Source organism: Camelus dromedarius, chromosome 24 (genome assembly GCF_036321535.1).
Source record: "Camelus dromedarius isolate mCamDro1 chromosome 24, mCamDro1.pat, whole genome shotgun sequence".
Classification (NCBI taxonomy): domain Eukaryota; kingdom Metazoa; phylum Chordata; class Mammalia; order Artiodactyla; family Camelidae; genus Camelus; species Camelus dromedarius.
In genome coordinates, this window is record NC_087459.1 from 32,771,043 (window position 1) to 32,791,173 (window position 20,131).

General features: G+C 49.4%; 1 protein-coding gene across 6 annotated transcripts; it reads right to left on the bottom strand.

The window, feature by feature from the left end:
- Positions 1-442: 442 nt before the first annotated feature.
- CHST12 (carbohydrate sulfotransferase 12) lies at positions 443-19,310 on the bottom strand. 6 transcript variants are annotated; one of them, XM_031471292.2, is made up of 2 exons: positions 19,249-19,310; positions 443-2,190 (listed from the first exon to the last, which is right to left on the bottom strand). In XM_031471292.2, the coding sequence occupies exon 2, from the start codon at positions 2,106-2,108 to the stop codon at positions 852-854; it is 1,257 nt and encodes a 418-aa protein (XP_031327152.1). In that variant the 5' UTR covers positions 2,109-2,190; positions 19,249-19,310; the 3' UTR covers positions 443-851. The 6 variants fall into 6 exon arrangements, with proteins under 6 accessions (XP_031327152.1, XP_064334818.1, XP_064334819.1 ...); XM_064478748.1 differs by having other exon boundaries at positions 19,218-19,310; XM_064478749.1 differs by having other exon boundaries at positions 19,197-19,306.
- Positions 19,311-20,131: the final 821 nt, after the last annotated feature.

Sequence of the window (20,131 nt, forward strand, 5' to 3'; positions counted from 1 at the left end):
TGAGCCCGGCCTTGCTGATGCGGGGAGTGCCTTCTGGGGACACCCCTCCACCTCACCGTCCCTGTTAACTGCAAATCCTCGTGCCCGTGAGTGAGAAGTTAAAGGGGCGGCTGGAGTTAAAAGCCAGCTTCTGTGACTGCGACCAGGACGCATGATTCACCTTCGACCTGATCTCAAACATGAAACCCTTATCAATCGCCTTCCCTTCTCACGTGTCACCTAGTAAGAGAGCTCTCACCTTGTAAGGGCTTGTCTGCTAACCCCGCACAAATACAGCAAGGCCTAATGTGAAATTCAAGTTCCTCCTTTTTGCTGAAGACAACCACGAACCCTCCCTTCCTTGAACGGCGGCTCTGAGGTCCCGGCGTGGGCCCCGACGCCGCTCAGAGCCCCTCAGCGAGCATCCGTCCGTCCTTCCACCGGAATGACCACAGGGCAGGCAGAAGGGGCAGATGTGACCTTTTACTCCACCATTTCTTTCTCCACTTTTCATATTAAATATCTGAAATATATTAATCTTAAAAAACAATATTAACACAGCACTCGATGAACATAGGCAGTGGACCTAGACTGCAAAATCATAGGTTATTTTACAAACTAGGGCGTGGGCATGGTCAATTCCAGGCGCTCCCAGTGGCCTCACCAGCAGGAGCACTGTGGGACTCTGTGACGTGTCACGCCGGGAGGGAAACGAAGCCGTAAAAAAATACACGTGGCAACCCATCGCGCCGCGCTCAGGAAGACGGCGGCGGGACCACAGGCCCTGCGCTCAGGCTTAGAGTAAAGGCATGAGCGTGTGGTCTGTTCCGCTTTGTTCTGGTTTTGGTGTTCGGGATTTTCTCCTAATGCCTTCAGTCTCTAAGTAGATTTTCGGGCTTGGGGTAGCCAAAGAGCACAAAATCTGCTTCGTAGAGTTTGTAAAGCTGCTGCCTCCAGGCCAGGGGGATTTTGGAGAACCAGTCCTCCTCCCAGCTGCTGGCAGTTCTGTTCCGGTAACTCGGGGGGAAGTGGAGCAGCTTGTCCACCTTGAGGAGCCGGAGCAGCTGGGCGGCGTCCTGGTCCAGCGTCTCCAGCTTGCCCACGAAGTCGTAGTCTATCTGGCAGGGGTGGCAGAGGCGGTGCACCTGCCGCCAGTGCTCGTTGAAGGGCGCCAGCTTCTCGGTGTGGGGGTCCAGCAGGTACTGGATGAAGTTGGTGAAGGACACCTTGAGGCCCGCGCTGAAGGCCTCGCTGACCGAGGCGGGCAGGCTGGTGTGGTTGGAGTACATCCTCAGCATGGGGACGGCGAACTTGCGGTAGAACTCCTCGTTCTCCAGCTCGAACTTGCTGCGGAAGGCCGAGATGAGGCGCACAAAAGGGTCCCGCACGAACAGGAACTTGGTGTACTTCTTCAGCTTGACCTTCATGAGGTGGCGGGAGAACTTCCCGTAGCGACGCCAGAACTTGCTGAAAGTCAGGTGGGTGCTGGAGTTGTGGACGTACTCCCGGGGGATGTCCAGGGGGTCGCGGTAGGGGACGCCCCGGTCCGAGAGGCTCTGGCTCAGGACGATCATCACGCGCTTCCAGTTGGTGCAGGCCGCCTTGGGCACGTAGCAGTAGATGACCCCGTGGCGGTCGTCCACGATGAGGTGGTTCAGCTCGTAGTTGGGGATGTCATCGAAGGAGCGCTCCTTGGTGGGGAACATGAAGCTGGCGTTGGCGCAGAGCTCCCTGAGCACGCTCCTGCGCTCGGCCTGCCGCCCGTCCACGTCCGGGCTCTGCGGGGCGCCGTGGCTGGACCAGTCGTAGCCCCGCACACTCTCCTCCATGTTGCCGGGCGCGGGCCTGCTGGAGGCCAGCAGCGGGGGCTGCTCCGCCCTCTTCCCGGGGAGGATGCTCTGCTTCACGCCAGCGCTGAGAAGCTTCTCCAGAAACGCGTCCACATCGGAGGCGAACTCCTTCTCGTCTGCCCGGCCGGTGGGGAGGGCCTCCAGCGGGTGCGGCCTGGAGAAGGAGGTGGGCAAGGAGAAGTGGGCGGTGCCCACGCTGTCCCAGTACACGATGATCAGGAGGATGGTGAAGACGGAGCCCAAGACCAGCCACAGGCGGAAGAGCCGGCTTTTGGTCATCCTGTCCCTGGACGCAGGGCCTTTCCCCTGGATCCTCTCACGTCAGCTTCATGTAGAGCCTGGACGCTGTGCGCTGAGGAAGCTGGAAGGCAATAAAGGCCACGTTAAAGACCAAGGTCCTCCCGCAGCCTGCGGACCTGAAGAAACGGTGCCTGCTGCAGTCTCAGCCCAGTGTCCCCACTTCTCCCTCCCCTACCCCTGCATGAGGTCGACTTTGTGTGGCTGCCTGGCGGGGGGGCTCCCCTTCTCTGTGTGATGGACCCCGCGCAGCTTAGGAAGGCCCAAAGGACAGGAGATCCCTATCACTGTGCTGAAAGGGGGCTGGCCAGCCCGGTGGGAACACAGACCCTCGTGAAGAAGGGGTACGAGGATGAAACAAGAGGCGGACGGCAAAACAAAACACGGTAACAAGGTTAAAGCTCAGGGCACGTGACGGTTTGTAAAAATGATGAAGCGCCCCCTCACCCCGCCCCACACCCCTTTTCTGTGTACACTTAATCCAAACAGTGAAAGCAAGTGGTGCGGGCTTCTGGCGGCTCCAGGCTTCTCCCGGCTGCGGCCCCTGGTGAGGGCAGCGGCAGTGGAGGGGCTGTTCAGGGCGTGCCAGGCTCAACTGTCTGGAGGGCTGTCATGTGCAAGAGGGAGCTGCTTCGGAAGGTGAAACTCAGAAACTCAGTTGTGCCCAAGGAAATTATTAAATTTTAATATATGTAATAAAATATTAATATTTAATATAAAATTTATAAATAATCATGTGGCCAAAATGCAGAATGGGCTGTTTTTTAAGCCGTTCTAGGATCTCTGTCACCGCAGGCTTCAGAGCACAGACAGAGCACGTCTTGGGGTGTTCAGGGGAGCCCTGCACCATGCACCCTCTTGGATGTCTCCCAGGGGACACTTCTTTGAGTCCATATTTCTCGTATGCACTCAGCTATGTACCTGGTATCTAATACATTCTCATTTAATGAACCTAAAAGTTTATCAGGCAGAAAAACTTGGGTACAATCTCTACCCAGCTCTGTGGCTTTTGTTTACTCTTAGTTCACTTTTTTAAATGGAGAAAGTAAAACATACTCACAGTAAAGAGGTCAGCAGGCAAAAGGTGGTGAGGACTTTTACATGAAAGGGGCTAAAACCACCATCGACAGAGGAAAGAACATTCTCTGGTCATCGTCACCTTTGTGTAGTGTTTCCTGAGCCCCCAGAGCTCTCAACGTGCCCCCACGGGAAAAGGAAGAGCAGAGAAACCTGGTGACCCCTGCCCTGGGGGGCGGCGATCACCGGCTCAGTGCGGCCGGCTGCTCACCAGAGTCACACAGCTGGGTGTTTATCACACACTCTATGTTTAGTATATGATTATTATACACTATAAAGGCAATACGCACATTACAAAAATCATGAAACACTACTGGATTCCAGGTGAGATACCCTGCCGTCTCTCGCACGCCTGCTGCTCTACTCCAGCTGGATCCCTGCGAGTGGGTCGTGGGTGTGAGTGGAGTAAAGACAGGCAATATAGCAACAGCTTTTAATTCCCCTTTAACAGCTATAATCACACCATTTTACAGCCTATTTTTAAAGCTAGATCATAAATACCCGTGTCATTAAAGTTTTTAAGACCATCCCTTCTCAAAGATGTAACAGGGTGAATAGTTTCTAAATATGAAGGTGAAACCATACCAAAAAAAAAAAAAAAAAAAAAAAAGGTTTGCTGAAGGCTGAGAAAGCAGCAAACGGGAAAGTCACTTAAAATGTCACCTGGTTTAGGAGGTCAGTGTTCAGTTTTAAGATCAAGGCTAACACAGTGCAGAGACAACGCAGAGTCACAGCCCTGTCTGTGGACACAGGCAGGGCCACAGCTCCAGGGCCGCCGCTGTCACGTTCACAGTGCGAACACCACACACACGGGCTCCGGGCCTGGTAACCTGAACACCTTCAAGTATTTCGCAGCCAAGAAGCAATGTGTGCACATTAACAAACACCAGTGTCTACAACGCTCTGTAAAAACCCTGACTCTCTTGACAATAACTTAATACGACTTCAGTTTAATTGCGAGGAAAAGACATGGTCACGTATTTTTAGGAAAATTTATACATACAGACGATATCTTTTTAATAGCAGTTGCTAGTTAACGTGCTCTCACCATGTGCCAGGCAGTAAGACGAGCACTTCACGCACGTGCGTTACTGCACACCCTCTGCACGCCCTCCCAGTGAGGACAGGTAACCCTCCTCCAGCTGAGGAAACTGAGGCCCAGGGGTGTCAGATCAGCATCTGAATTCAAGTGTGACTCTAAAAGTCAAGCCCCCCACACACTCCCTCAGCCTTCTTACTGTTAAAGGTGAGTAACTCTTTCTCCTAAGCAGCTTTGCTGAGGTGTAACCGACCCACAACGAGCTGCGCTTATGTAACGTACAGCGTCATGAGTGCACGTGCATCCGAGACGCCGTCACCACCATCAGGCAGGGAACGTCTCCATCATCCCCAAAAGCAATCCTCTCCCCCAGCCCCGCTCTCCTCTAGCAACTGCTGCTCTATCTTCTGTTACTATAAATTAGTTTGCATTTTCTAGAGTTTTCTATAAATGGAATCACTCAGTGTGTAATTTGAGATTCGTCCACATGGTTGTACACACCAACAATTCCTGCCCTTCTGTACGCGAGTGGTATTCCGTTGTAAAAAGTATTTATGCAGTAATCTGGGTAGGATCACACTTACACATGCACACGCACACACACCCAGGTTTCCCCAGCCCTCCCCAGGGGCTGAAGTCACACGTGCAAGTTTCTCCTCCTTCAAAGCTCAATCAGGTCAACAGCGGGGGCCTGGCAGGATCACGCTTCCTTAGAAGGTCAGGCGCTGACCTCTGCGACAGCCACAAACAGCAAGGCTTTCCTGGCTTTTCTGATCCAACAGATACGAAGGCTCTGGTCCTTGTATCTCTGGTCCTTATATCTCTGGTCCTTTTATCTCTAGTCCTTGTATCTCTGGTCCTGGAGGCAAAGGGCATCGAACAGAGCAAGGCTCACAGCGGGAATGAGTTCCTGCTCAGATGTGACGTCAGCCTGGAACCAGCCCTAGACGCCCCGCCAGCCCAGCCTGTACCCCGGCAGAGGCGGGGCAGCCTCACTTGACATTCCTCTGCTAGCTGTCCTGAGTGTGGTCTTCTCTGAATAAGAAGACACCTAATTAGATTAAAGGGACTCTAATTTTTTCCTCGTTTGGTGTATTAGCCCCAAACACTATAATTTTTTAGTCTTTAATAGATTAAATGTCTAAAGTTTTGTTCTTAGTAAGTGACCAACCCGAGTAAGATCGGGCACTGCTGAGCCCTCTGGATGAGGAATCAGGAGCCCGTGTTTGGGTCGGGCCAGCAGCAGGTCCCCCCCGGGCCCTTTCCTCATCAGCATAGTGGACTGCAGCTTTATTTTTTTTTTTTTAACGGTGAGTCAATTAACTGACTTACATTGAGATTCCTAACTTACAACAAACTAGACCACTCAGTGTGACCTGTGCAGCCTCTCCCTATGGGCAGCTGCAGGGAGAACCAGCAGGTCACGATCAGGCTGTGTGCTGGGCATGGGCACCTCGACCACCACCCAGCTCCAAGTGTCAGTAAATACCCCTGGATGGTGGGCATTTGGGTGAATCTGACCCACTTTTATCGTTTTCTGTATTTAAGCTTATTTTTGTTTATATCGAGCATTTCTTGTTTTTACTATCAGAAAAAACAATTTTCCTTTTAAAAAAGATACAAAGCAATAAGAACTTAAGGCATTAACAACAACAGAAAAACAGGCAAATTGGTCTTTATACAAATCAAGACTTTTTTGCATCAAAAGGCACTATCAACAGAGTAAAAAGGCTCTCACAGGATGGGAGAAAATATCTGCAAATCATATACTTAACAAGGGGTTAATATCAGAATATATAGAAAACTCTTCAAACACAAGAAAGAAAAATTAACCTGATTCAAAAATGAGCAAAGGACTTGGATCACCCTTTCCCTGAAGAAGACACAAGTGGCCGATCAGCACATGAAAAGATGCTCAACATCACTGCTCCCCAGGGGGCTGCAAACCGAGACCACAAGGAGACACCACCTCACACCTAGCAGGATGGCTACTGTTAAAAAAAAAATTCCCAAACAGAAAAGAAGCAGCACTGGTGAAGACGTGGAGCAGCTGACACCCGTGTGCGCTGTTAACCGGACTGGAAAATGGCAAGGCCACTGTGAAAGCCAGTACAGACGTTCTGCCAAAAAAATAGAACCGCTGTATAAAATTAGCACATGACCCAGCAATTCCACTTCTGCGACTATACCCACAGGAACTGAAAGCAGGGTCTGGAGGAGATATTTGCAAACCCATGCTCACAGCACTTTTCAGAGCAGCCAAAAGGTGGAAGCGACCCATGTCCGTTGGCGGGTGAGTGGTAAACAGAATGTGGTCCGTCCCTACCATGGAGCACTCTCAGCCTCAGAAAGGAAGGAAACTGACACCTGCTGCAACATGGATGGACCTTGAGGACACCAAGCTCAGTGAAATAAGTCAGACACAAAAGGACAAATACTGTAGGATTCCACTTATATGAGGTCCTGGGAGGAGTCAAATTCATAGAGACAGAACGTCGGAGGGGTGGGGGCCATGGGCTGGAAGAGGGGGATGGAGATTCAGTGTTTAAAGGGGACAGAGTCTCAGTTTGGGGAGATAAATGAGTTCTGGAGATGGGTGGTGGTGATGGTTGCACAACAATATGAGTATGCTTAGTGTCCTGAACTGCACACTTGAAAACGGTTCAGGTGGTAAATTTCATGTTATGTGTACTTTACCACAGTAAAAAAAAAAAAAATGGAGAGGAAAAAAACTAGAGCTATAACATTGGACTTGGAGGAATTTCCAAGAGGCATTGTTGAATAAATAAAGTATAAAATGCAAATACACAATGCAGTGTGTGAAAAACAAATAAGAAAAGGCCTAAATATGGTGGAGGAGTGTAACAGAGGGTAAACTTGGAGCCTGCTGCTGAAGCCACAGGTTACGTTTACAACCTTGCACCAAAGTCCCACAGGCTGACTTTACCTGCCATTTGCTTATCGAACAAAAGTTAAAGTTTCAAAATTTTACAATGGGGGATTACACAAAAACAAGACAGGTCTTCCCCTGGGAATGGCCAAAACCCTGTGTCTGGTTATTCAGCGGGGACGCTGGTCCTGGGAACCCTGTCCCACGTGCAGCCCTGCCGCATCGCAGCTCTGTCCAGGCCTTTCTGAAGCAAGGGGATGAGCGCCTACACGCCGAGCTGGGGTGGCATCTACCAACAGGGCTGAGGCCAAAGTTCATTTTTAACATCAAGGAACGAGGGCAGTCCTTTGTGTTGTCATTTCTAACCCCAAACAAGCCACAAAAACAGCAGTGGTGGAAACAAGATGGGCTGAGTGCATTAAATGGCCTATGAGAGCAGTCGCTGAGAGACGAGGACTGGCTACTTTAAAACGTGCATGGAGGGAAAGTCCACGAAGAGAAAGAGCAGAGCAGAGCAGAGCGTAAAGGCGACCAGACAGCGTCGCCAGCAGCAAGTTTTACTTTGCAAATGGGGGTGGGCCATCTAGGAATTTCTGGGCCAGGTGCCCGGGCATTTCAAGCCAGATGCTCTGGGTTACACTGCGCGGCCTTCTGGGGGTGAGAGCAGCACAGTGGGGACAGCCAGGCGAGGAAAGCCAGGCTGAAGATGAAGACCGCTTCAAAAACACGGCAGAGGACAACATTGACCTCATAAATTTTTCATTAAAAAATAAGGGCATTATTTCCAAACATAAATCTCTGACTGTTTAAAAAAGCAGCCCGCATAAGGCCCTACAAGTTCTGAAGAAGCAGAGCACGAAGAGCCTGCCTAGAGGGAACGAGGTACCCCCAGCTGCCGCGCGGTCTCCGGCTTCTGCCGCCAGCAGCAGGACTAACAGCGAGTCTGTCCAGAAACTTCACCACCTGGGGCTTGGTTTTCTACAAGGGCTCTGTCAAAGGCCCTTGGAAATGCTACTGATGGAAGAATTAGGTTGGGTTTAAACCAAAACACTGTGGCCGGGCAGACGGGAGCTGTTTCTCAGCTCAAGGTGGGGCTGTTAAATATTTCTTGTCACACACGGCAGGGTATGACGCCAGGGGCTGACTTGGCAGCCCCAGGAGGAAGCACTCCATGCTGGCCGCCCACTGCGGCCACGGGGCTGAAGGAGCCTTCACACTGACAGCAGGCAAGGATCCGGGAAGAGGGGGTGGTCTGCGGCAGACAGTGGGGCTGACCCCCTCACACTCCAGTACGCGTCATCCTGACGCATCCACCACCGTCCTGATCTGGAAGAGAGGGCCACACGGCCGGATGCACGTTAAAACTCATACAAGGGCATTTCCCACGTTTGATGGCAGAATTGACAACTACAGGATGAAAACATCCAGTGGTTTGTCCTGGTTATTAATTTTATGTGTCAACTGGGCTGAGACTCAGCCACCCAGAAATCTGACTGCACACTCTGGACGTGGCTGTGAGGCTGTTTCTGGAACGTTTGATTCCGTCGGTGCCCACCCACCAACCCCGGTGAGCCTCACCCAATCCATGCAAAGCCACACAGAACAAAAAGGAGGGAATTCTCCTCTTGGCCTATCTTTGAGCCAGGACATCGGTCTCTTGCCTTCAGACTCGGACCAGTACTGGAACTGACACCATCGGTCCGTGGTTCTCAGGCCTTCAGGCTCAGACTGGAACTACTTATCACCAGCTCTCCCGGGGTGAACTCGCCTCCACAACCACGTGAGCCAACTCCTCGTAACCAATCTCCACACACACACCCCCCCATGGGTTCTGTTTCTCTGGAGAACCTTGGCTAATATTTGTATATTTGCTTTGTCACTTGGACCAGGGTTTGTTGGTGTGTGTGTATTTACTACGTATTATAGATACAAGTGAGCAAACCAGTGAGAATTAAATCATGAGTATTAGTAAGTGGAAGCTAAGGTACTTGCCGTCGTGGAAAGGCGTGCTAGATGCAGAGAGTCTCAGCCACCATCCAGTATGACTGTTCCCGGCGGGAGAGGCTGAGAGCCACGCTTTTCCTCACACAGATATCCTGCTGTCCCAGCACTGTTTGTTCAAAAGACCATTCTTTATGGATTAAATCACTCTGACACCTCTTTTTATTCCTTTTAGAATCAGGTTTATTGAGGTGTGATTAGTACACAATAAAACTCTTTAACTGCACAGTTGGATGAGTTGGGGCAAATGTATATTACAATTAAGATACAGAACATTTCCCTCATCCTCCACCAACACCCAGCTCCAGGCAGGTACCAATTTGTTTTCTGTCCTACAGTTCTGCCTTTTCTAGAATGTCACATGAATGGAATTATACAGGAAGTAGGCTCTTGTGTTTGGCTTCCTTCACTTAGCAAGACGCTTTTGAGGTCTGTCCATGTTGTGGCCTGTGGCAGTAGTAAGTTCCTTTTTTACTGCTGAGCAGCATTCCACTGTATGGATATACCAATATATGTTTACCCATTTACCAAATGATGAACTTCATGGTTAGTTCCCTTTTTTGGCTATTATGAATAAAGCTGTTACCAACTTTTTTGCATTACAGACCTGATTTTTTTTAATGCTGAGACTTTCAAAAAGTTAGAAAAGATTGTTAATACAAAATATCAAGCAGATTTTTCATCTCGTGGAAGGTTCTGTAAGATCCATAAAAGTAGGTGTTCTACAAAACAGCTTTAGGGATTCTATGTAATAAAGGCCAATCAAACAGACCATCAAAATATGATATACGCATCTTAGATTATCAATCATTTTTCAATTATAAAATTTTAAGGGCTCAAGCTACAGCAAGTTTGCAGGATACAAGGTTAATACACAAAAGTCAACCACTTTCCTATGTATCAGCAATGAGCAAGTGGAATTTGAAATTAAAAACACAACTCCTTTTATAAGTGCCCCCAAAATGAAACACTTAGGTATAAATCTAACAAAATATGCATAAGATCTTTATGAGGAAAACTACAATGTTCTGATGGATGAAATCAAAGAATAACTAAATAAATGCCGAGATTCCACGTTCAAAGTGCTCTAGGACAGGAAGACTCAATATTGTCAAGATGTCAATTCTTCCCAACTTACTCCACAGATTAATCCAATCAAAATCCCAGCAAGTTATTTTGTGGATAGCAACAAACTGTTTCTGAAGTTTATACATAGAGGCAAAAGACCTAGCAGAGCCAACACAACACTGAAGCAGAACCAAGTTGGAAGACTGATGCTACCCGACTTCAAGACTTATATAAAGCTACAGTACTCAAGATGGTATGGCATTGGCAAAGAAAAGAAAAACAGATCAGTGGAACAGAACAGAGAGCCCAGAAGTAGACCCACATAAATATAGTCAACTGATTTTTAACAAAGGAGCAAAAGAAATACAATGGAGTAAAGACAGTCTGTCACTTCAACAAATGGTATTGGAACAACTGGACACTCAGACAGTAAAAAAAAAAAAAAAAAAAAAAAGAATCTAGCAGAGGAGGGTACAGCTGGGCAGAGTGCCTGCTTAGCATGCACAAAGCCATGGGTTCGATCCCCAGTACTTCCATTAATAAATAAATAAACCTAATTACCTACACACAAAATTAAAAAAAATAAATCTAGGCACAGAACTTACTCCCTTGACAAAAATTAACTAAAACTGGATCACAGACCCAAATGTAAAATGCAAAACTGTAATACTCCTCGAAGGCAACAAAGGAGAGAACCCAGGTGGCGCTGCATACGGTGATGCCTTTTAGAAACAACACAAAAGACACTATCCATGAATGAAATAATTGTCCACACAAAGATCTGTACAAGAATGCTCACTGTGGCTTTATTTAAAATAGCAACAAACCAAAAAACAACCCAGAGGTCCATAAACAAGTGGACAAATAAACAAACTGTGGTGTACTCACTCAGTGGAAAGCTACCTAGCAATAAAAAAGAATGAACCACTGAGTCACACATCAGTACGTGCAACAACACGGATGACTCTCAACAGATATTACACTAAACGTAAGAACCCAGGACACAAAAGAGTACATACATGATTTGATTCATAGGAAGTTTTTTAAAAGGTAAAATGGTGACAGAAATCACAGAATGCAAACAGGCAGGAGGAAATTTGGGTGATGGGAATGTTCTGATACTGTTTTAGTGGTAGTTACATAGGTGGATATTTCTGTCCACATTTGTTAAATCTTACACTTAAAATGCGTGCATTCTGATATGTGGAATCTAAAAAAAAAAGACAAATGAATTTATATATAAAACAGAAACAGACTCACAGACATAGAGAACAAACTTATGGTTACCAGAGGGGAAGAGGGTGGGAAGGGATAAACTGGGAGTTTGAGATTTGCAGATACTGACTGGTATATATAAAACAGATAGAACAAGTTCATACTGTATGGCACAGGGAACTATATCCGATATCTCATAGTAGCTTACAGTGAAAAAGAATATGAAAACGAATGTATGAATGTTCATGTATGACTGAAGCATTGTGCTGTGCACCAGAAATTGACACAACACTGTAAACTGAGTACACTTCAATTTTTAAAAAATGAGTGCATTCTACTGCATGTAAATTATACCTCAATACACTTGATTTCAAGAAAAAGAAATGTGAGCAGTCTCATAAGTCAACCTCCAGAAGCTAAAACTTTTGTCTTCAGCATGAATGCCATGAACTAATCAGCTGTCATCGGTTTCTACAATACAGGATAAAAACCCCAGCACTGAAGTCCTGCATGGACTTCCAGAGATCAGAGGAAGAAAGGGATTCCGAGGTCAAGTCCAAACTCTGCTGCGTGGCCTGGGATATCACTTTAAGTCTGAGCGTCTCTGTTCTTTCTCTACAAAACGAGAACAATCAAAGCCCTCTGCAAACCAGAGCTACTGAGTAGGAAAGTGAGAAAGTAGCAGCTAAGTGCTGTAAACACAGTAAGGCACGCTCTGTAGACCTCACCAGGGCCTCATGTACCTTCCTGCTCCACCGGACTCTCAGATGTTTGTATTATAGAAATATAACTTGTTATTTTTATTATCACTCACGCTTTCTACCAGTGGCCAGTTATCACCAAGAATAATGTATGTTTCCAAATAATTTTATAATAACAAGAGCTAATATGTTTTCCAAAGTGCTGTTGTAAAGCCTTGCATATCTTAATTTATTTAATCTTCAGTAATTGTGATAAAATTGGGGCAAAACAGTCGGGCAACTTGCCCAAGTATACACAGCTACAACGGATCAGAGCGGGCATCTGAACAACTGATTTGAGAGCTTAACTTCCCAACCACTTCACTCTAACAGCCTCTCCAGTAGATATTTAATGCAGAATTGGTTGCTTTTTCTAGACACTCAGGTTTTTATTAACTTTATGTCTTCTCCTTGTCCAGATGACCGACTTCTGAGCATGAAATCAAGTGACATGACCTTCATTAAGAAGTCCAAGAATGTTCAAGTTTTATTTATTTATGCTACTTGCAAAAAGACCAGAAACTACCTACTTTTTTTCCAGCTTTGCAAACACTATAGAAGGCAAATAATCCACTGCGGCTCCCATCACTGCAGTCAACAGAAATCTGTAGTTTATTAGTGGTCTCAACACTCACTCTCTGCACCCTGTGTCGTCCAGCCCTGCAACTGACGCTTTGGTGCTGGATTAAAACCCCCACTGCAAGGCAGATTTTCACTTGTGCCACCAGCACTGGGGTTTATTTGCTTATAAAATTACTTCATTTGTATTCAGTTAACCCTGAGAAGTAAATCTGACAGTGCATCCAAATAAAAAAATAAGTAATAAATGGTCACACTGATGAGAATGAAAGGTTGATGTATGTTCCTGAAGACCTCAATGAAAACTGAGCCCAAACTTGGCCTTTGAAGTAAAGTAACTTCCCACAGAGTTGGCCCACAGCACAGATGGCTATCCGCTCACACTGGTCTCTGAGTCCCTGGTCTCTAAGCCCCAGCCAGCGTCTCACAAGTAGACAGGATATTAGGGCAGGCATACCAGTCCCACATTCCCAAACTAGATTTCAGCTTCCTAGGAGACAGGGACCACATCTACTGTATCTTCTATATTCCTCACAAGGTGCAAATATTTGTTGCATGGTAACTGACGCTGGAATCCAAATAATAACTCATTTCCCAGAGTTAAGTCGACTCAAGGAAATTATTTCAAGGGAAAATAATGATGATAAATTTCACCAAGATTAGTTTAAGAACCTGCCCCACCTCCTCTACCCTCAACCCTAGTCTAAGCCATCAACAGCTCCCACCTGCATTACTGCAACAGCCTCTGACCCGCTCTCCCTGCCTCTGCTCTCAAGACCATATAATCCACTTTAAACCTAGTAGCCATGCTTATTCTGCTAAAAGTCAGATCATGTCACAGCTCTGCTCAAAACCCTCCAATCACTGGAGTCCAATGGCTTCCCATTTCCAGTCCTTACACTGGCCCTTCGTGACTGGGATCCCACACGCTCATCCCTTCCCCTCCGCGTCACTGGCCCCACTCTAGCCACAAGGCCCCCTTCTTGTTCATCACCTGCACCAGCCAGGCTCCCACTGTCTGGCCCACGTTCACTGCGTCTGGGTGGACTGCTCACACCGGGGATCCTGGGGCTCAATTCGGCACTTCCTCCTGATCTCTGTTCAAAGTTCGCCTCATCAGTGAGGTCTTCCCTGAGGACGCCTCACCCTGCAAGTCCGCCCTCCCACCTGCTTCTTCTCTGTCATTTGTCACCACCTCCAGTATCACATATTCACCGGTTTATTTGCTCATGGTCTATCTGCACTGGAGTATAAACATTAGAAGGGAAGTACTTGACCCCTCACAGTTTGTCACAGCTGCACAGCTGCAGCCTCAAGGCTACAAACAGTGCTTAGCATACAGTAGGTACACAATAAAGAGCTGTTATGCGATGGAGAGGCAGAGGGTGTCCTAGAGAGCTCATGATCCCCGGCAGGAAGTGACAACCTATCTCTTTGTGAAGCCTATACTGTGAACAAAGGTGCTGCAGCTTGAAAAAAAAAAAGTTGTTATGCTCACAAAAACAGATAAACACAGCTGACCTGATTTCATAATTTCTGAAACTGGGTGACAAGAAGAGTTCATAACACCCTCTACTTTTGGCTATGTTTTAAAAATCATTTTGTAACAAATTAAAAAAAAAAAAACTAAAGAAAGCACCAAATCTCTGGTGTGAGACCACAGCCAAGGACAGGACACAGAGAACAATGACAATAATGCACAGGAAATGAGAACAGGTCAACTCTCCCCGGCGAGGAGGAGGGCCTGGTGAGTGATGCGGCCGTGCTCAAGGCAGGCCACAGTCTGGCCTCTCCTTCAGCGGAGTCGGAAGCCTACTGCTTTGTCTTTATTTTGATCCACGTTATGTGTACACGTCCAAGGACTAAATCGTCCCAGGAGTTTATTACAAACACAGCCCCCAGTTCCTGCCTCTCATCACCTGCCTCCAACCTTCCTAGTTCTTTTCAGCTGAACCTTGTGGTGTCTCCACCTGCCTCTAAGTAACAGCCTTGGGCGATAACCATTGGTTCCCCTTGGGCATCGCCTATCCACTTCCCAGTACGGTGGCAGGCAGTAGGCAGAAACGCAGTCTCTCTTTCCTCCCCTCGGTCCTTCAAACAACCATGCCCTGCTTAGCCCCACGCCTCCTCCAGACAGGCATATCATCATTTCAATCAGAGCAATATTCGATGTTTACGTAAATTATCATCATCGAGCAGAGGCTATCCACAGCTGAGCCTCTCAAGCACCGTAATTATTTTTTTCCTGTACAACGGCTTATTTTCCCTAGAACTAGGTAACAGTCTTGTGTTTTCATTGCTTTGTTTTCTATGTACTTACCACTAATTCAGCCCCAACCCTGCCAAATGCCTAAATCTCCCCTCCAGATGTTCCAGCGCATCAGGTACCCTGTCAATTTCATCCCCCCCGCCTCAAACTCTTTGAGGAACCTTCTCACCAGCTCTCCATGACGGGTGCCTGCCCTGGCTGGCGTCCGAGCCTCTTCACCTCATCCAGCAGCTTCCTCTCACCTCTCCTCTGAGGACAATCCTGTCTCCTCTAGCTCTGTCCCTCCAGACTCACCACCTCACTGAGGGAGGGAGTGTGCCTGCCAGTCACTTCCTTAAAATATATGAGAGACAAAATTTGCGGAGCATGCCTGAAAATATCTTTATTCTATCCTCCATTGCCTGAGTTTAGAATTCAAGGTGGAAAATATCTTCCTTCAGAATTCTGAAAGCAAAGCTCTCGCGTCTCCTAACTTCCGAGGCTGCTGTGGATGGGTCCCCGAGCCATTCTGCTTCACCCTGTGAAAGACTGTTAGTGGCCCGCTTTTATGCTTTCTCTAGAAGCTAGCACAAGTTCTCTGTCCCAGAGTTCTGAAATTTCACAGCAACGTGCCTTGGAAAGGGCGCACCTTGTCTCTCTACATCTGAACTCTCATTATCCAAATTCTGGAACCGATTTCCTCAGATGTGCTTCCAAATAAATCCCTTGCTTCCAAAACTCTCACTAGTCACTGGGAGACACTCAGCATTCCTCACTACCCAAACCTGCCCCTACACTCGAAATGTCCAAATCGCTTACTGAACAGAAGAGGAGTGAAGGAAACCTGTGAAGGAAATCCACGGTGCTAGTCACTCAGTGGGCCCCTTCAACGCAGAAAGTTTTGGTTCTAGGAAATTACCTTATATCATTTTGTGGATGATTTTATCCCATTTTCTTTCTTACTGAAACTCTTATTATCCCGCTGTCCGTTGTCTAATCTGACCCTTTAATGTTCTTTTTTTCTCTCATCTTCTATCTCTGTGCCTTTCTGTTCTATTTACTGAGTTCTCAACTTATTCACCCAGAGGTTTGTTTGTTTTTTAATTTCTTCCATTGTATTGTTTATATCTATGAGTTCTCTTCTTGGTTTTTGGCTAAATGTTCCTCTATTTATTTGTTTGTTTGTTTGTTTATGTATTTAAGCATCCTGCTTCGGTCTCTTGCTTGCAATTTTTCTCCTCTCTCCATGTGTGTATTAACGACAGGATGCTTTTTAAGTTTTCTTCCTGCTCACTCTCTATTGCTTCCAAGTGTGTGTTATGGTTCCTATCTCCACATGTCCTTGGTTATCTGTTCCTATTTAAGGGACAGGGGATTAAAAGAATTTGGAAGCTCTGGACCCTAGAAAGGGGCTATTAATTATGAGCTTCATTAGCGGATTACCCAGCTGGGCCCCCTTACCTGGGGCCTCTGACTGTCACTATTTTTAGGTCCTTTCCCAGGCTACTCATTTTCCCCAAAGATTCTTCCATTCTCCTGCCTGGAGGGGAAAGTGCCAGCTGGTAGTGTCCTGGGAGCCAGGCAGGCTCCATTCACTTCACCCTGTTGTGTTCTGCAGAGTGGTGCACCCCCTTCCCCAGTCAGCTATGCCCAGCGTTTCCTACTCCTCTCTGACATACTTAAAAATGCTCTAAACAGTGACAGAAACCGTCACCTACAGGATGTTTAACTACAGGAAGTACTGAGTTACCGAGTCAGTTATCATTAAGGACATCTGTTGGCAAATGACTGGAGAACCACCAGCCCTGGCTGCAGTCACAGACCAACCACTGCTTTCTGAAGAAAAAGAGAAAGAAAACAACCTAAAAATTGAAACTGAAGATGTGAGTTTTAAAGCCATTACAAACTAGCAGCATCTGTTTCAGTATTCTCAATAACCAGTCTCTCACCCAGGAACGGCGCTTCAACCTTGAGATCTTTCTAGAAGAGAATCACCCACCAGCCTTGGTGAACGTGCAGTAACCACCACGACTGCGTGTCCACCGTCAGCCAGCACGCTCTCTTCCGCCACGGCCCCCTTTCCTGCTGGTATTCCCCACAATTCCGTGCCAGGACTCACTTTCTCTCTAAAAGCACATCTCATCCAGGATGGCCCACATGTACCGCAAATCCTACAAGTCTGAAAGTCAAATGTGTTTTAGCCCGTTCCTTCTTCACAGCCACTCCCGCACCCCTTCTCTCAGGTACCAGCCCCGTCCTCAGCACCCAAGTGAGAAATCCCACTTCCTTCTGCCTTCCTCCGTTTCCTCTGACCAACCCCACAGAGTGAGTGCCCCTGCACTGTGGGTTCTCCTGCTTGTTTCTACCTGACGCCCTTCTCCACCCTCCGCCACTGTCCTGGCCCGTGCCCCCTGCAACTGCACCCGGCTCCGTCACCAACTCCCATCTCTGGATCTGTCCTCCGCTCTCACTAGTGCTACTTCTCTCAAACACATCTTTCACATCCCACCCAAAACCTTGACCACTCCTCACCAACAGGATAAAAGTTCAAACTCCGGGGCAGAGCATTCAAGGCCCTTCAGTCAGAAACCTCTTTCCAGCCTTAGCTTCCATTACAATCCTCAAACCCCATCCCACAAGGAATACAAGGACTCACTGCTCCCCACCCCCAAATGTCCCATTCACTTTCCCATCTCCGCACACCTGGAGGCCTTCATCTGGAACGTTCTCCCAGTTCATATGTTGTCTCCACTGTGGAAAACTTCTCCAACACCAAGAAACAAGTTTAGCTGCTCCCTCCTTCTTCACACTTCGTAAACGTCTAGCTGACAGCACCAATCACACGGTATTATAGTCAGGCGAACCATGTCACCAGCATGCAGCCCAACCTGGCACATTACAAATGACGCGAGGCTCGGTGTTTGAGGAGTTGATTAATTAGGTGCACACTGAGTAACGGAGAGCAGTGCTGCTGGCCGGAAGACACCCGCCCAAAGTCTTACAAACCAACTGGCAAGAAAAGCAAACATCCACGCAGTTCCACGCAGGCGCTCTCTAAATGCTCACATAACAATTTCCTAGGTGTTAGCTGACACCACCGCGGTAATCACGTTGCAATATGTAAGGGTATCAAATCAACTCTTTGTACACCTTAAAATTTACACAGTTGTCAATTATACTCCAATTAAAACATTTGTTTTCCTAGTATCTCCTTTGTCACCCAGACACCGGCCCTGCCTCACATTCTCAACACCAGATGCTGACAGAGAAGGGCTGAACTGTTTCCCGGTTTGGGGGCAGGTGGGGACAAGCTGCGCCTTCTTCTCCCAGCCTCCCCCGCTGGGCCCACACTTCAGGGGACAGCACCCCTAAAGAGGCGCTTGCCACCGCTCTGCCCACAACCCACATTCTCCTTCATCCCGGGTCTCCTGAGTCCCCCCACTCTGGCGTCGAATTATAAAATAAATAATTCAATAATCACGGAAACACTGCGGCTTGTTGTGCTCCGCGCCAGACGGAACCTCGGCTCGAGCCAACGGTCCGCCTGTGATGTCTTGGTGGCCAGGAGCCCAAATGGAAGATTAAGTCCCACTGTTAGCGACCAACGCGTAGCTTCCTTTCGCTGCTTCTGGAGCAGAGGTTTCGTGCGAGCGGCACTCTTCCAGGACCCGCCTGCGCCCGCGGGTCTGCGGTCAGCAGACGGGGATGCCCGCGGCCTCGGAGGCCGGGCACCGGGGCGGGGGCTCCCCGTGCGAGGCGCTGGCGGAGGGGCGCGTGCGCCCGGGCCGTCCGCCCACGGGCGCGCCTGCTTCTCCCTCCACACTCGCGACCAGCCGGAGCGGGGAGCGCGGGGCCGACAAGCCTGCGGGGAGGACCCCCGCCGCCCCGACTGCAGGGCCGACGACTCAGGGCGGCCAGAGGCGGCGGGGACCGGCCCCGACGGCGGAGCCGACCACAGCCCCGAGCCTCTCCGAGGACGGGCGGCGCGGCGGGCGCCCCACGCCCCGTCCGGGCTCCCGCACGCCGCCAGCCCTGGGGCTCAGAGACGGAGCGAGCCGGGCCAAGGTCACACAGCGGCGGCGCGGGGGCTCGGCCCGGGGCCACGCCGGAACTGTCGCGGCGGCTGAGGGGGCAGGACCCGTCCTGGGCCGCAGGGACCCCCCGCCCCGCGCCTCCCTTCGCCCCACGCCCCGCCCCGCGCCCCTTGCCTCACCTGGCGCGCCCCTCGCCTCACCTGGCGCTCCCCTCAGCTCCCCTCAGCTCACCTCGCGCTGCCGCCGCCGCAGCCGCCTCGCGACCCGCGGACCCTCCCGAGGCCGCCCCTCCGCCGGCCCCGCCCCCTCCGCCGGCGCCCCGCCTCCCGCTCCCCTTCTCGCGAGACGTCGCGGCCGGCGGAGGGGCCAAGGACGCCGAGTCGCGCACCCCCTCACCGCGCCTGCGCCCTCCGACCGCCCCGGGCCTCCCCAGCCAGTGCCATGTGGCGCCGTATTTACGTCCCGGAGCGACCCCGCCCCCGGCCGCCGGGAGCCCCGCCCTCTTCCCGGCAGCCAATCCTGTGCTGTCGGCGCCCGCGGCTGGGCAGCCGCGGCGGTGCGGTCCCGCGACCAGCATTTACGCAGCGCCTGCTGTCTACCCCGCCCGTTCACGAGCTCCCTGCCTGCAGAGGACCCTTCCTGATGCCGGGCCCTGGGGCTCGCTGTGTGGCCTTGGGCAAGTGGCTGAGCCTCTCTGAGGTGTCTGTCTCTGAGTCCATCAGTGGGGTCGTGACTTCGCCCTGCAGGGAGCTGGTGAGACCCATATGAGAGGGTGCGTGTAAAGCGCTAGGATGCCGGATGCGCCGTTGTTCTTACTGTCAGTGGTTCTTTGAAGTGGTGGTCAAATACACATAGCATACAATTTGACATCTTAACCATTTTTAAGTGTACGACCATTCAGGGGCATTAAGTACATTCACGTTTTGTGCAACCGTCTGCACTGCCTGTCTGCAGAACTCCTTCAGTCAGTGAAGTTTCACGTGGTTCCTTCCGATGGAAAGCCACGTCTCCATTCAGTCACAGCTGGGCCTCTACTCTAGAAGGGAGACAACAAACTGACCGTTTACCAAACCCTCCTTTCCGCTGGGTGCCTGCTTTAGCATGAACCACCATC